Source organism: Nelumbo lutea, chromosome 1 (assembly GCF_056320005.1).
Source record: "Nelumbo lutea isolate HS-2025 chromosome 1, American lotus-T2T, whole genome shotgun sequence".
NCBI classification, from domain to species: domain Eukaryota; kingdom Viridiplantae; phylum Streptophyta; class Magnoliopsida; order Proteales; family Nelumbonaceae; genus Nelumbo; species Nelumbo lutea.
Window position 1 is genome coordinate 59,931,267 of NC_142684.1, and position 16,488 is coordinate 59,947,754.

The 16,488-nt window shown below is 40.7% G+C and overlaps 1 protein-coding gene across 7 annotated transcripts in view; it reads right to left on the bottom strand.

Annotated features, from left to right (window-relative positions):
- Positions 1–16,488, bottom strand: part of LOC148874769 (transcriptional corepressor LEUNIG_HOMOLOG-like) — a 36,946-nt gene that overhangs the window by 16,270 nt on the left and 4,188 nt on the right. For 3 of the 7 annotated variants that reach the window (XM_088963692.1, XM_088963693.1, XM_088963695.1), the window contains exons 8-11: positions 4,964–5,013; positions 4,729–4,864; positions 4,550–4,638; positions 3,749–3,823 (exon numbers count right to left, since the gene is read on the bottom strand). In XM_088963692.1, the coding sequence (XP_088819818.1) occupies positions 3,749–3,823; positions 4,550–4,638; positions 4,729–4,864; positions 4,964–5,013 (350 nt within the window). Of the gene's footprint in view, positions 1–3,748; positions 3,824–4,549; positions 4,865–4,963; positions 5,014–16,488 lie in introns of all 7 variants that reach the window. The other 4 variants (XM_088963689.1, XM_088963690.1, XM_088963694.1 and 1 more) reach the window with 3 other exon arrangements.

A 16,488-nucleotide genomic window follows, 5' to 3' on the forward strand; every position in this document is an offset into this window, starting at 1 on the left:
AGATTTGGGGGCGAATTTTTGAAATGTACTTGAGATACATAATTATGATAGCTCTTAGTATGGCACTTTCTGCTTTTGTGGGTGTTGTGATCTTTTCTTTTAATAAATTTTTATTATTACTCTTCAAAAAAATGAGAAGCAGAAGATATTCACAGAAAAGAGGGGATTGCTAGGGTTTTGTTGGAGTTCTTCAAATAAATCTATGGTCAGCCATCCCCACCGAGATGAGAATGAACAGACTAGAGTGGCCGTCAGATGGGTCCCTAGCAGATTCTCTTGAAAAGCACTTTGAGATGGATGAGGTCAAGAAAGCAATGTTTGTTCTTGAGAAACCCAAGGCCTTTAGCCCCAATGGCTTCATTATGCCCTAACAGGAATGTTGGAACATGATCAAAACTGATGTTTTTGCAGTATTTAGAGAATTTCATGATAGAGGAATCATCACCATTAGAGCAAACTCCACCTTCATGGTCTTGGTACTTAAAAAGCAAGATGCTATCCATCCTAAAGATTTCCAACCAATGAACCTTGTGGGTAGCCTATACAAAATCATCACTAAGGTCCTACCTTGAAAATGAGAGATTTTTCCTTCATTAATATAACCATATCAAGAAACCTTTGTTAAGGGTCGAAGACCATTGAACAAAGCTTGACTGCAAATGAATGTGTGGTAGAGAGAAGAAAATTTAGCAAGAGATTGGATTTGCAAATTAGATGTGGAGAAGACCTAATGATCATGTGCATTGATAACACTTATGTTATATGGCTCTCAGCAGATCTATCTCAGCCTCAAGTCATATTATAGGCATTTGGGGAAACCCAGTCCCTCCAAGAGTTGAGGCTCTGGCCTGGCTGGTAGCCATGGACAGTGTATTGACAGTTGATCATCTGAAGTCTAGAGGTTTTAGCATGGTTAGAGGATGCTGTCTGTGTGAAGGACAAGAAGAGGATGCTACTCACTTATTCATATCTTGCAAGTTGTCAAGCTTCTTATGGAAAGTGTTCACATCTATGTTTGGGGTCTCAGGCTTTCACCCAGCTTCAACAGCTGAGATTTTCTCTACTTGGCCCAGGCTGAGTGGGAGTAAGAAGGTAAAATTGCTATGGAATTGTATCTCATTTGCAATCTGCTGGAACATTTGGAAAGAGAGAAACAGAAGGATCTTTGAAGATAAAGCTTGCAGCATGGACAAGATGGTTGCAGTTGTGGGTAGACCAGTGATAGACTGGTTGCTAATTCTTCCAGAGTTCAGTCAAGTAGAAAGAGAAGACTTTGGTTATAGATTAGAAAAAATTCTGGATTTTCATATATGTATTGTGGAAAATGTTCTCTAATCTGAATTTTGGTCTTTGTATTCAGGTGATGACTTGTCACCTCCTGCTGTAACTTTTTTTTTCCCTTGAATAAAATTTCTAATTTTACTTCTCAAAAAAATATGATAACACTTAAATAAGACACTGGGGAGATATGGGTGTGGGGCAACTGGCAAGATGGAGAAAATGGATCAAATGATGTATTCAATCAGTTCTATTTTATCTTATTGGTGGAGAGATCAAAACTTTTTTTTCCCATTTAATGCCAAAAAAGGTTTGAGACAAGGAGGTCCATTATCTCATCCCCCTTCCTTTTCACATGGCTTGTGGATGTTTTGAGCAAGCAGCAATTGAAGTCTAGTTAGAGGATGGAGGATAGGAAGTAGGGGAAACTGTGGTGACTCATTTAAGTTTACAGGTGATGCCAATTTGTTTTAGAATAACTTTAATTAGAGTAAACCAACCGTAGCAAACTTACCCATTTATTACACACCTTTCCACATTTAGGATTCCTATGGTGGTAGCAAAGAGATTGGAGAAAATATTGTGTTAACCTAGAAAGACTACTTAGTTTGGTTTGCAAAATGGAGATAGAGAGCTTAGGTTTAAGGAGGTCAAGAAAATAGATTTGGATATTCTAGATTATGGAGATCCAAAGGATGGATAATCTTTGGCATTTGGTGGTTAGGAACATTTATGGAGCACATCCTATTGGCTGGGATTCTGCACTATCTTTAAGAGCAATGCCAATCTCCTATGGAAAGCCATTGTTGGTATCCTTTCCTCTTTTTTTAACTGCACTAGAGCCTTTGCTCAAGGAATAAAGTCAAATTCTGGAAGGACCTTGGGTGGGGGGATAGACCACTTAAAGAGTTTTTCCTTGCTTTTATACCCTACCATCCTTTAAAACTTTGCCCATCTCTCATTTGTATAGAAGAGGATTGAAGGAGTCTGAAGTACCTTCTACTTACTCCTTAATCACCTAGAGGGTGTTTTTCTTGATCCCTCCAAGGTTAATGGTAGAATTTAAACTCTAACTCCTTCCAGAATCTTTTATGCTTCCTTTTTCACTTCCCTTCCACAAACCTTTTCCGTCAAGGAAATTTAGATTGGACCATTGCAACCTAAGCTGAAGACCTTTGTTGGGAAGTGTTTCACTTGAAAACCAACTCTAGCTAGAATCTTCAAAGGAAATGACCAAGATGGTGCTTATCTCATCATGTTTGCCTTTTATGTTTTGCAGATGGGGAAACAACTAACTACTTGCTAATCTCCCATCTTTTGCAACTGGAATTTGGGAATGGTTCTCTGCTCTATTTGGTTGTAGGTGGGTCTCCACATGGATGTAATGGGTTGTTTCAACCCAACATCTTTAGCCTTAAAGGGAAAAAGTTCTTATCCATCAAGAAAAAAGGGCAAAATTTCTTTGGAGATGCACAAGAGCAGCCATCTTATGAATGATTTGGGAAGAGAGAAATGACAGATTATTTAATGATATAGAGAGGTCCAAAAATGCCATCATTGGTTATATCTCAATTAGGGTGGCACATTTGGTAAAAACTTTGAGACATTTTGACTTCTTTTCTATTAAAGATATCATTAGAAGATGGACTTGGGTGGCAAATTCTTCTATAGCAAGACCTCTCATATCAGCCCAATGGTCTCATCCTGCAGAGTATAGGACCAAGATGAATTATGATGGACGCAGTAGAGACAATCCAGGCCCAACAGGTATAAGAACAGCATCCAAGGACTCCTATCGGAATACTTTGGCCATCTATTCAGCACCATTTGGTCAAGGTAATCCCATACTAGCAAAAATTACAACAGCAGTACAAGCGCTTAGGGTGGCCAAAGCCTGCAATATAAAAAATCTGATAATGGAAGGGGATTCAAAGGTGGTAATTCAATGGATCAAGAATCAAATTTTCTTCCATGAGTTTATCAGTCGGCCACTTGCTTAGCAGATGCATTGGCAAAAACAAGGGATAGATAGACAAGATGTGTTTTGGGACTTTTAAGGGAAATAGTGATGTAAAAAATTAAATGAAATAGTGGAATCATGATGGGGAGAGTTTTATGCTGGCTTCTATGTTTGGGGATGTTTAAGAATACTTACATATGCTGATTCTTCTGATTATCTAATAAAAGTTTCTGTTATCAATCAAAAAAAGGCATGATCTCATAGAGCCTTTCACACCTCTACTTTCTTACAATTTTTTAAGTTACTTGTATCATCTGAACAGACAGTCTGATAGTTAAGCATGACGGATGGAAATTCTGAAAAGACATAGAAAATTTAAATATGTAGGAATATGATGAAGTGAGTTCTAAAGATCCTACTGGTAATTGCTGCCAAAAAAAGAACCAAATCTTGATATGCAGAAATTAAACTCTCTAAAAATATTTTCTTTATCTATATGAATAACACAACCTGTTGCAGTTGCTGCTGTTGGAGATGGTCCTGCTGTTGTTGAGAGGAGGACTGTTGCATCTGAGGCATTTTCATCTGTTTAAACCAACCAAAGGCTCAGATATCAAGAAAAAAAGAACCTCATACCAATTAAAATGCAAATTGCTAGACCAATTCCCTCCCTCCCTTTCCCACTTAATGTTGGATGGTTACACAAAACTTCAATATCTAACAACGAAAATTCAAGTTCAACAATTTAGGAGTAAGAGATCGCAATTTATAAATAAGGGATCCTTCAAATGTATAGTCTTACATATTTGAACATTATTACTTTACACCTTTTCTATTGGTTATATGAATATATGTTCTTTTCCTCCTGCCATTCACATTTACTGGTGCAGACATGAAAAAAAGGAAGAATCATGAAAATTAGGTCAAGTTTCTATATATGTTTATCTTGCTAAATTAGGTCAAGAATCATGAATTTATTTTTATTTTTCAAAAATATAATGTTAAAATTTTCTAATTTTGGTAAATGCGAGTTTCCTAAGCTTTACTTTCTAGTTTCTTGGTGTCAAAGGAATTGACTTAATTATCATCATAAAGAGTCATAATAGTTTAAAGGGTCTTATTACAGCAAAGTCTTTAGAAATTAAAGATGTTGAAAATGTATATCCATCACCTTTTGTCAGGCTTCTTGTAGTCAAAACTTGTATGGCTATAAAAATGAGAAACACTAGCTGAAAGTCTGAAACTTCTTTCAGATTTAAATCATATAAGAAATAAAGTTCACATATAGATACATGCAACATAAATGCTAACCTTCATAAGATAATCTGCCTGATCCTGGGAAGGTACTCTGACCTTTGGTGAACTTGACTGCAGCGGAGAGCCTATAGATCCATCGGTTCCTGCAAGTTGTCCATCTTTTGTGTTCAAGTTTCCCCTAGGTAAAACCCTGAATCTTCGGGGATCCATATCTCCATAGTTAGGGGAAGTACCAAGATTGCCTTGTGCCTGAGCCTGGGCTAGAAGCTGCTGTTGTTGTTGTGGTGTCAAAAGCTGAAATTGGTTTGTGGTCTGTAGAAAAGGCTTCTGCACTTGCGCACCTAAAGCCGGTCGTAGTTGGTCAATACCCTACATAATTTGGTAATAACCATAGTCAGAAGGTCAGAAAACCAAATTAGAAATATACTTCGTATATTCAGGGAAGGTATAATTCAACATCCAACTTACTGTTAGGGGCCAACCCTTCAATGGTAAAGCACTGACACCTTGATTCAATCCTAAAAAGAAAGAGGAGAAATCATAAGAATCATTCTGTCATAGTTTAATAAATAAAAAAATTGACTTCAAAATCCACCTATTGGTTTCAGAGCTTAGTCTGGGATGCCAAAAAATACAGCCAAAGCTTAATGCCAACACCTAAATCTGGTCTTTAAACAAATAGAATAAATCAACAAAATTTTCAATATGAAAACCAAGGAATGAAACCATCACTTCAGCCATCCAATTCATGGATATCTGACGTCTCATAAAAAAAATCTAAATATTTTACATATATCAAAATTGATAGCAAAACCTGTAAGTTGCATTCAGAACCAAGGTAGCTCATATTACAAATGAAATATAAAATATGACATTACAATACAACCAGAAAGTTGATACAATTCCAACTCCAGTACCACTGATACATAGCAACCAAATCTTATGAGGAATGCAAATAAATGGACAAAATGAATTAACAGAATGGGAATAGTTTCTTGAAACTATCATTCAACATTGCAAGGAATAAGTCAATCAAAAGTGTGCACCAAATAAAAGAAAATAATTTGGGTAGATGACAGCAAAGAGGCATCAGTTCACCATAATGGAAATCCAAACAATGCACCGAATCAACAGCCAGACACATTGATGAATTATGTAGAGAACACTGATGTGGGCCCCACAGCTATGTCCCACTGTGTTCGTAGGGTAGAAGGTGTTCTAGTCTTCCTAGGGTTATCCATTGGTCATTTAGTTGTTTCAGTTGCTATTTATTTCAGTCTTATTTTGCTCTATTATGTTATGTAAAGACTAAGGGCAGATCTGTCCTTTCCATGTAATGAGCATAACCTATAAATATTAATTAAAGTGGCGGCGGCAGAACATTAAGCTTCTGCTCCTCCTTTCAACTCTTGTGTTCTACTGCTTCTCCTCCCTCTTCCTCCTCTCTCCTCTTTACCTTTCTTCTTATTTTTGAACCTGAAATCCATTAGGGTTCAAGACTGATAACAGTCATAAACTTCTACTTGGTATCAGAGCTAGGGTTTCTCATGTGAGTCTAGTCCAGCCGACCACATGAGAACCATCTAAGGCTGGAAGCTGAGAAAATAGAGTTCGTTGACTGGTTCTTTGAGATCTCCAGAGGGTTTAGCAGCTGTTTGAAGAATTGCCACAGTTGTAGCATGTTGGTGATCAGGAAGAATCAGAGAAGGCTAGGGTTCGGGTAACCTTGGAAGGCAGCGAACAACATCCTATTGTAAGTTTTTTTATTTTCTGAGAGAAGTAATATCAGAGAAGATAGGTTGGACCTATCTAGCAAGGGCGGCTGAACCACTCTAGGGTTTTATCTTTCTATTTTCTAGGGTTTTGTCTTAACCCTACGGCAAACCCTAATAGTTCTCTCCTCAACATTGATCAGTTTTAGGGTTTCATATTAACCCTACTACAAGCCTTATCCGTACAGTACTGTCTGGAGTGTACGGCTGAGAATTTGCTTTTAGGACTGATTAAAACCCCAATTCGGCTTCAGCATATCAGATTGTTCTTCAAACTGTTTTTCAGTTTTCTTTTGGGGTTTTCGAACTCTTCTAAGGGGGTGGAAACAGTTCGGACTGTTGCTCTTGTGTGTGGTTATTGGTTTCAGATCAGTTTTATACCTGTTTCATGCACATCTACTGTGAGTACAGATTGGTTCTATACTGATTCTGTGATTGTGGTTGATAGTCCAAGTGCTGTTTTGACTGTAGTAACCCTAATTTTGAGACTTCTGGTTCTTGACCGAAATGGAATTTAAGAATCAGATAAAATGCAGTTTTGGGAACAGCAGTTATGGTGGTGGTTCTAAGACAGGTTTTCAGATTACAACCGTAAGATTTGATGGATCAAACTATTTGGAATGGGCCCAATCAGCCATGATGGCTATTGGGGGAAGGGGCAAAGTAGGGTATCTCTTGGGAGATGTGACAGAACCTTCCAAGGGAAACCCTATGTATACCAAGTGGGTCCAAGAAAACTACTTGGTTATGACATGGCTATGTAATTCTATGCAGCCTCATATCAATCAAAATTACTTATGGGCAAAGACGGCCAAGGAGATATAGGATGTGATGAAAGAAACTTACTCCCAACCCCTTAATGTTGACAGAGCATATGAATTGAAATGTAAGGTGAATACCACAAGGAGAGAAACCGGTTTCGGTCTACTTCTCTACCTTGAATTCCCTGTGGCATGAGATTGATCACTTAGAGACTCTTGAGTGGGAGAGTCCCAAAGATGCTCAGACCCATAGAAAGCACATCGAGACAAACAGGGTGTTTGAGTTTATGGCAGGACTGAATTCAGAATATGATATTGTGAAGCAGCAGATTTTGACTAGAGATAGTGTGACCCTCTCTCAGGCATACTCCTTAGTGCACAGTGAAGAAACCAGGAGGAAAGTCATGATGCAACCTCAGCCGCTTACACCTGCCTTGGTAGCTGTCAAACCCAAAACAGGGGGTGATTCAGAGAAGGACAGAAAGAATGAAGATAAAAGGGATGTGGTGTGTGAGCATTGTAAGAAACATAAACACACAAAAGAAACATGTTGGAAGCTGCATCCACATTTGGTCCTGGCAAAGTTGAGAAACAAAAAGGGTAATAATGCTCATGTGGTTGTGACTACATCGGCCCCTGCAGTTCAGGCTACTCTAATACAGTTGGAAAAGGAAGTTGGCAGTTCATCTCAGTCACCGCAGTCATCATCGGCCCCTGCCACATCGTCCTTTGCACATTCAGGTACTCGAGCCTCGGCCTACCATGCTTCCGCTCCAGGTACTACTGAACCCTGTTGGGTAATAGATTCAGGTGCATCCGACCATATGACTAGCTTGCCCTCATTGTTTACTACTTATCACTTATCTTCTGGTAGGGATAAAGTATCTATTGTTGATGGCTCTCTTGTCCCTATTTCTAGCAAGGGTGACATCAAACTGTCGGATACTATCTCCTTGTCTTCTGTCTTGCATGTTCCTAAATTTGATACTAACCTTCTTTCCGTTAGTAGTATTACCAAACATATGAACTGCTCAGTAACTTTATTCCCTGACCGATGTGTTCTTCAGGACCTGGGGACGAAGAAGGTGATTGGGGCTGGCCGTGAGACGAATGGGATCTATCTGCTCGGGGAGAGTTCTCGTCGGGAAGAGTTAGTGGATAAGAAGTTACTTGTTTCTCAGGTTGTGAGTCCGGTTATGCTTTGGCATAACCGATTGGGTCATTTGTCTTTTCGGTCCTTAAAGAGTCTGTTTCCTACTTTCTTTGAGTCTGTTGAGTCGTCTCAGTTGAAATGTGAAAGTTGTGAGTTTGCTAAACATTTAGAAACTCATATTCATTGAGTAATAAAAGGAGTAATAATTCTTTTGGTATTATGCATACTGATGTTTGGGGGCCATATCACATTCCTTCTATGGGTGGGTACAGATTCTTTTGTTATTTGTTGATGACCACACCCAGTTTTCTTGGGTTTATCTTATGCGTTCACGAGATGAGGTTCCTGCCCTGACCCGAAACTTCCACCAAATGATCATAACCCAGTTTGATACCAGGATCAAAGTTCTTAGATCTGATAATGCAAATGAATACTTTGCTAAGCCATTGGCATCGTACCTTCTTAATCATGGGGTTATCCACCAGAGCACTTGCCCTCATACACCTTAGCAGAATGGGGTTGCAGAAAGGAAGAATTGGCACATCTTGGAGGTGGCTAGAAGTATTATGTTTACCTCCAATGTCCCTATTCGCTTATGGGGTGATGCTATCCTTACGGCGGTATATCTTATTAATCGGGTTCCTTCCCGAGTTCTTGATATGAAACCTCCTTTTTCACTTCCATACCCCAATGAGGAGTTGTTTACTATTCCCCTCAAGACATTTGGTTGTACATGTTTTGTTCAGCTTCTCGGTCCCCATCACTCCAAGTTCGAACCCAAGGCCTCCAAATGCATCTTTCTTGGTTATGCACAAACTCAAAAGGGTTATTGCTGCTATGATCCTGTCTCCGGGAAGAAGTTTGTATCCATGGATGTCACTTTCTTTGAGGAGACACCCTACTATTCTCGAATCTCTCCTCAGAGGGAGAGTAGTGAGTGTGGAGATTTGGGTCCTTTTCTTCAGAGGGAGTGCAGTGAGGGCAGGGTTAATACTTTTGGGGCTGTTCCTTTACCTATTCCATTGGGTGATGAGGGCTGCAGTAGCGAGGATGGTCAGGGGGATCGGGAGTTGAGAGTCTATCATAGGTGATGCAAACAGGATGATCCCGGTTATCAGCAGTCTCGGCCAGCTCCAACCTCTTCTGCAGCTCCAAGTCCAGATATTACAATCCCAGGGCCCACAGAGACTCCTTCCATTGTTGCTACCTCACCCCCTGCAGATGACATTGACCTTCCCATTGCCATCCGTAAAGGAAAACAGCATTGCACCACATCTACAACCCACTGCATCTCCCAGTTTTTGTCCTATGATCGCCTATCTCCCTCCTACAGGTCCTATCTCACTTCCGTTGCTAATGTCCCTATTCCAAGAACAGTGCAAAAAGCCCTATCAGTCCCGGAGTGGAGAAGTGCAGTGCAAGTTGAAATGGATGCCCTGTTGAAAAATAATACCTGGGAGCTAATTGACTTGCCCAAAGCAAAGAAACCAGTTGGATGCAGATGCGTATTTACTGTGAAGCACAATGCGGATGGTTCCATTGAGAGGTACAAAGCTCGGCTAGTTGCAAAAGGGTTCACTCAGACTTATGGTATAGATTACTTGGAGACATTTGCCCCGGTAGCCAAGATGACCACCATTCGGATTCTATTATCTCTTACAGCAAGCCATGCTTGGCCTTTGTACCAAATGGATGTTAAAAATGCCTTCTTGAATGGGGACTTGCAGGAAAAGGTTTACATGCAATTGCCTCCTAGATTCTATGATACAGAGACAGGTAAGAAGGTCTGCCGGCTCAATAAAGCATTGTATGGTTTGAAGCAGTCACCTAGAGTTTGGTTCGATAGATTCAGACTAGCCCTTGGGAAGTTCGGTTATGTACAGGCCCAGTCAGATCATACATTGTTCATCAAGAGGGTGGAGTCCTCTCTGACACCACTTGCAGTATATGTTGATGATATTGTGGTGACAGGAAATGACAATCATGAGATTGAGTCCCTCAAACAGCTCCTTCATCAAGAGTTTGAGGTGAAAGATCTGGGTACACTACGGTATTTTTTGGGTATTGAGGTTGCTAGATCTAAACAAGGGATCTTTGTCTCTCAGAGGAAATATGTTCTAAATCTATTGGCGGAAACTAGAAAGCTGGGTGTCAAACCTGCGGATACACCCATTGAACAGAACCACATGATTAGTGCAGAGAGTGGGGAGCTGCTTGAAGACAAGGTTATGTTCCAACGATTAGTGGGAAAGCTCCTATATCTATGCCTCACTCGGCCAGATATCAGTTATGCAGTTAGTGTTGTCAGTCAGTACATGCATTCTCCTAGAACCACGCACCTTTTAGCAGTAGAAAGAATACTAGCATACTTGAAGAGATGCCCGGGTAGAGGTATACTGTTCAAGAACAATGGCCACATGAAGGTGGTCTATACGGATGCCGATTGGGCTGGGAGTGTTGATGACAGAAGGTCTACCTCTGGATATTGTGCTCTTGTGGGAGGTAACCTAGTCTCTTGGAGGAGTAAGAAACGGAGTGTTGTCTCCCGATCTAGTGCTGAAGCTGAGTACAGGTCAATGGCTAACGGAGTGGCTGAAATTCCTTGGCTGAGATCACTACTTGAGGAGTTGGGTATTGAGTATGAGAAGCCCCTGATGTTGTATTGTGATAATCAAGTGGCTATTAATATAGCACATGTAGAGGAGGAGATGGGCCGAATGGCCCATAGACTCTCACTTCATGTTATGTTATGTTTCTCTCTGTTATGGGCCTTATTCTGGGCCCATACTCTGTAGTGTTCTGTTTTTTGTATTTTTCTGCCCACTCAGAGGCCTCTCTGTAATTTATCAAAGATTAACTTAATAAAAGAGTATTAGAGTGTTAGAGGGAGGTTAAGTTCGAACTCCTCATCCTCTAACTCTCCTTGTCGCAGCTCTCTCTCTCTTTCTTCCTCTCTAATCTTCTCTTGTTAGTTTTTCTGATTTTCTAGCACAGTTCCATACTTTTAGGACTGTTTTTCAACTTGGTATCAGAGCGGGTCGTTACTTGGCATGTCCCTCATGGGGTTCTAGTTCAGCCAACTGCAAGAGGAGGTTCTAGGGCTGAATGTTTACAGTCATTCGCCTGGTTCTTTGAGGTCATTGGAGGGTGCCCAAGTTTCTATACACTTGGAGAAGGGTTCGGTGACCAGGAGGAATCAAAGAGCAAGTTTTTCAGCCTGATTTGAAATCAGAGAAAAAGGATTTCGAAGCTAGCCCAGAGAGCAAAGAGTTCGGCCTGGTTTGAAGTTCAAACCATAGATACTGTAAGTTGTTTTCTCAGTTCTTTGCTGACTTATTTTTGTTATTTGGGAGGACTGTTAAAGCATTCAAAGCACACTGTTGCTGTTGCTGGACTGATTTCTGGGTTATTTTGGAAGTGTTGTTCGGCTGTTATTGGGCTTCCAAACTGCTGAAAAACTGATTTAAATTAAGTGGTACAAGCCTCTACTTTAGTTCAGCTGCTTCTTGGACCTAAACAAAGTGTTCTTGAAGTGATTTCTGCTTGTTAACAGTGAAGTGTTAACTGTTGCATACATAGTGTTTGTAAAAGGACCTCTTAGGTACTGTGGACTGTTTTCTTTGTTCTCCTTGGGAAATTATTGTTGGGAACCAAGAATGCATATTGTTTGGAGGCCTGTTGATTGTTCCTTGAAGGCTGAACCAGGGTTTCTTCTCTTTGGAAGTGCTGCCACCCAACCTGGTTCTCACGGCTGCCAGTTCTGAACTGAGTTTGTGTGTTGCTGTGTTTGTTATTATTTCAACTCAATCTGAGTTCTTTGAAGTCAGATCACTTTTAAAGGCTTGCCGGAACCCTAATTGAAGCTATTACATAATGGACTTCTCAAAAATTGAGAACAAGAGCACTGCTGAATATGGACATAATTCGGGAACTACAACTGATTCCTTGTTGGCTGTAACTACAGCTAAATTGGATAGAACCAATTATTTGGCCTGGTCACAATCCGTAAAAATTCATATTTGCAGTAAAGGAAAGTGGGGGCTTATCTCTAGGAGCAAGAAAGCTCCCCCAGAGGAGGATCCCTCCTATGAGAAATGGGTGCAGGAGAATTACAGAGTGATTGGGTGGCTTGTGAACTCAATGCAGCCACAGATTAGCCAACATTACCTGTGGATGAACTCGGCTAAAGAAATCTGGGATAGTGTTGCAGAAACTTACTCCCAAAAGTTGAATATTGCCAGAGCCTACAAACTGAGAAGTGATGTGAAGAATCTAAGGCAGGGGGAGAAGTCACTTGAGCATACTTCTCAACCCTGAAATTTCTATGACAAGAGATTGATTTGATAGAGGCTGTGACATGGGATACCCCCAAGGATGCTGAAACATACAGGAAATTGGTTGAAAGGAATAGGGTCTTTGAGTTCTTGACAGGGCTGAACTCTGAATACGACATTACAAAACAAAACATCTTGTCCAAGGAAGATGTTTCATTGTCACGAGCATATACTTTGGTCAACAGTGAAGAAAGTAGGAGGCAAGTGCAGGTTCAAGGAGTCAGTATCAATGATCATTTTGCAAATATGGGAATTAAACCCGAAGGGGTTACAGGAGCTCACAGTGGCACAGGAAGGAAGAAGGTGGTGTGTGAATATCGTAAGAAGCCGAAACACACAAAGGACAAGTGTTGGAAATTGCATCCCAATCTTGTACCTATCAAATTCTAGAAGAAGAATTATAGTAGAAAGACAGAAAGTGCACATGCAACCACAAGCACAGATACAGAGGTTGAGTCTACCAATGCACAGTTGGCAGCCACGAAAGCTGAATATGAGAAGTTTGGAAAGATGATCAGCCAGCTTGAAGGTATAACTTCATCATCCATCCCTTCTGGAAGTCCAGCCACCATTGCATTTGCTCACTCAGGTATAAGGGCTTCCGCTAACCATGCATCCACCTCAGGTAATCACAAAACCCCTTGGGTCATAGACTTAGGTGCTTCTGATACATGACCAACCTTTCCACTTTGTTTGTTTCATATGATTTACTTCCTGGTCGTGACAAAATCACCTTAGCTGATAGTTCTCTTGCCCCTATTTCTGGCAAGGGAACTGTCAAGGCTACAGACTCCTTACTCTTATCTTCCACTCTTCATGTACCTAAATTAAATACCATCTTATTATCTGTAAGTAGCCTGACCAAGTCTTTGAATTGTTGTATAACATTTTTCCCTTCTCACTGTGTGTTTCAGGACCTGAAGTCTCAGAAGGTGATTGGGAGTGGCCATGAAGCGAATGGAATATACTTGCTCGACACCCCTGGCCAATGCTTTGATTATCCCAAGAATGTTGCTTTTGGTTCTACTTTTTCAGAGTATGTTAGTCAAATTATGTTGAGTCATTGTCGGTTGGGTCATTTACCTTTTTCTGCTTTAAGCCATTTGTTTCCAAAACTGTTTAAGGGAGTCAGTGTGTCCAGTCTCAATTGTGAGTCCTGTCAGTTGTCAAAACATTGTAGAAAAAATTACCTTGTGAGCAATAAAAGATCATCTTTTCTTTTTCATATTGTGCACTCTGATGTGTGGGGGCCTTACCACTTATCCTCTATGGGGGGTTACAGATATTTTATCTTGTTTATTAATGACTTTTCTAGATTCACTTGGATATACTTAATGAAATCCCGGGATGAAGTCCCAAAACTTGTGAGGCAATTTCATGAGCTTGTTTTAACTCAATTTGATACCAGAATTAAGGTTTTCAGATCTGACAATGCAAAAGAGTATTTTGAGAAGAGTTTATCCTTGTATCTCTCTGACATGGGGGTTATTCATCAAAGCTCCTGTGTTAGAACCCTTAAACAAAATGGAGTTGCTGAGAGAAAAAATAGACATATTGTTGAAGTTGCAAGGAGCCTTTTGTTTGCCTCACATATTCCCACAAGATTTTGGGGTGATGTTGTACTTACTGCTACCTATCTCATAAACCGTACGCCATCCAGGGTTTAAATCCCCCTTCTGTCTTCTTCATCCAGACAAGAATCTCTTCCCAATTCCTCTTCGTGTGTTTGGTTGTACCTGCTATGTTCACATTCCAAATGTGCAGAGACACAAGTTTGAACCGAAAGCCCACAAATGCATCTTCATTAGTTATTCCCCCACACAAAAGGGTTATTGTTGTTTTGATCCAAAGACTGGCACCCGACATGTCTCTATGGATGTTACGTTTGATGAACTTTCTCCTTTTTATGGTTCCTCTCAGGAAGGACATTGTCCACAGGGGGAGAGTCTGTCACGAGTTTTTGCCCTTCCTCTTCCTGTCTCAGTTGAGTCTCTTAACAAACCTGTATCCTCACCAAATGAATCAAAGGAAGATCAATCACTCCATTCCTCTTGTCCTAGTGCCCCTATTTCTTTACCTCCTCGTCCTATCCATAATCCCAAAGTGTATCAAAGGCAGTGATCCAGGAATGAGCAAGTAGTTTCCCTTACAACAGATGAGGCTCATACATTCCCAATGACAGATGAGATAACAGGTACTGCTTCAGCACCTTCGGAATCATCCTTTCCAGACCTTGATGTCCCCATTGCTGTTAGGAAAGGGAAGCGGAAGTGTACTGCACACTGCATTTCCAAACACCTTTCTTATGACCTGCTTTCTCCTTCATACTTTGCCTATCTCTCTTCTGTTGCTTTAACCCCATTCCTAGGTCTGTCTCAGAAGCCCTTGGGATTCCAGAATGGAGAGATACCATGGAGATCGAAACGGATGCTCTACATGAAATGGTACTTGGGAGGTAGTGGATTTGCCTGAAGGGAAGGATCCAGTTGGGTGCAAGTGGGTTTTTACCATTAAATACAGGGCTGATGGAACTATTGAGAGGTACAAGGCCAGATTTGTTGCAAAAGGCTACACACAAACATATGAGATTGACTACCTAGAGACTTTTGCCCCTGTTGCCAAGATGACATCTGTAAGGGTTCTTTTATCTCTGGTAGTTCACTTTGATTGGCCTCTCTATCAGTTAGATGTAAAGAATGCATTTCTGAATGGTGACTTACATGAGGAAGTCTACATGTGTCTTCCTCCAGGGATGTATGGGAAAGATATGCAAAGAAATGTATGTAAATTGAAGAAATCACTTTATGGTCTCAAACAATCTCCTAGAGCCTGGTTTGAGAGATTTAGAACTGCACTTGTTAAATTCGGCTATGTTCAGACATAGTCAAATCATACTCTGTTTGTGAAAAAAAGTAGATCTCTAGCAGTGTATCTCATTGTATATGTTGATGACATTATAGTGACTGGTGATGATGCCTCAGGCATTCTGGCCCTTAAGTCTTTCCTCCATACAGAATTTGAGATTAAGGATTTGGGGGAGTTGAGATACTTCCTTGGCATAGAAGTTGCCAGATCCAAGGATGGGATTCTTACTTCCCAAAGGAAATATGTTCTTGATTTGTTGTCTGAAATTGGAAAACTAGGTGCAAGATCAGCTGCAACTCCCATTGATGAGTCGCAAACTTTCAGCTTCGGATGGAACTTTGTTGGAAGACAAAGGGGTCTTTCAGAGACTTCTTGGGAAGCTTCTGTACCTGTGCATGACTAGGCCAGATATTGCGTATGCTGTCAGTTGCATTAGCCAATTAATGCATGCTCCTAGAGATACTCATATGGCAGCAGCAGAACGGATTTTGTGCTATCTGAAAGGCTCTCCAGGAAAAGGAAGCCTATACTGATGTTGATTGGGCTAGAAATATTGATGATAGAAGATCTACTTCAGGGTATTGCAGTCTGGTGGCTGGTAATGTTGTCTCTTGGAGGAGTAAGAAACAATCTATTGTGGCCCGATCCTCTGCAGAAGCAGAGTATAGAGCCATGGCACATGGAGTCTCGAAATTGTTGTGGCTAAGGTCCTTAATGGAAGAACTTGGGATTAATCATGACAAACCCATGATGTTGTATTGTGATAATCAGGCTGCCATCAACATTGCTCACAACCCGGTACAACATGATCGAACCAAACATATTGAAGTTGATTGACACTTTATTCGAGAAAGAGTCTCCTCCGGTGAAGTGTGTCTTCCATTCATTACTTTTGAAGGACAATTGGCAGACTTTCTCACCAAGGGCATTTCCAAGGCAAGGCTTCATCATGACACTGGCAAGCTGGGCATGATTAACATCTATGCTCAGCTTGAGGGGGAGTGTAGAGGAGATGGGAAAAATGGCCCATAGACTGTCACTTCATGTTATATTATGTTTCTCTCTGTTATGGGCCTTATTCTGGGCCCATACTCTGTAGTGTTCTGTT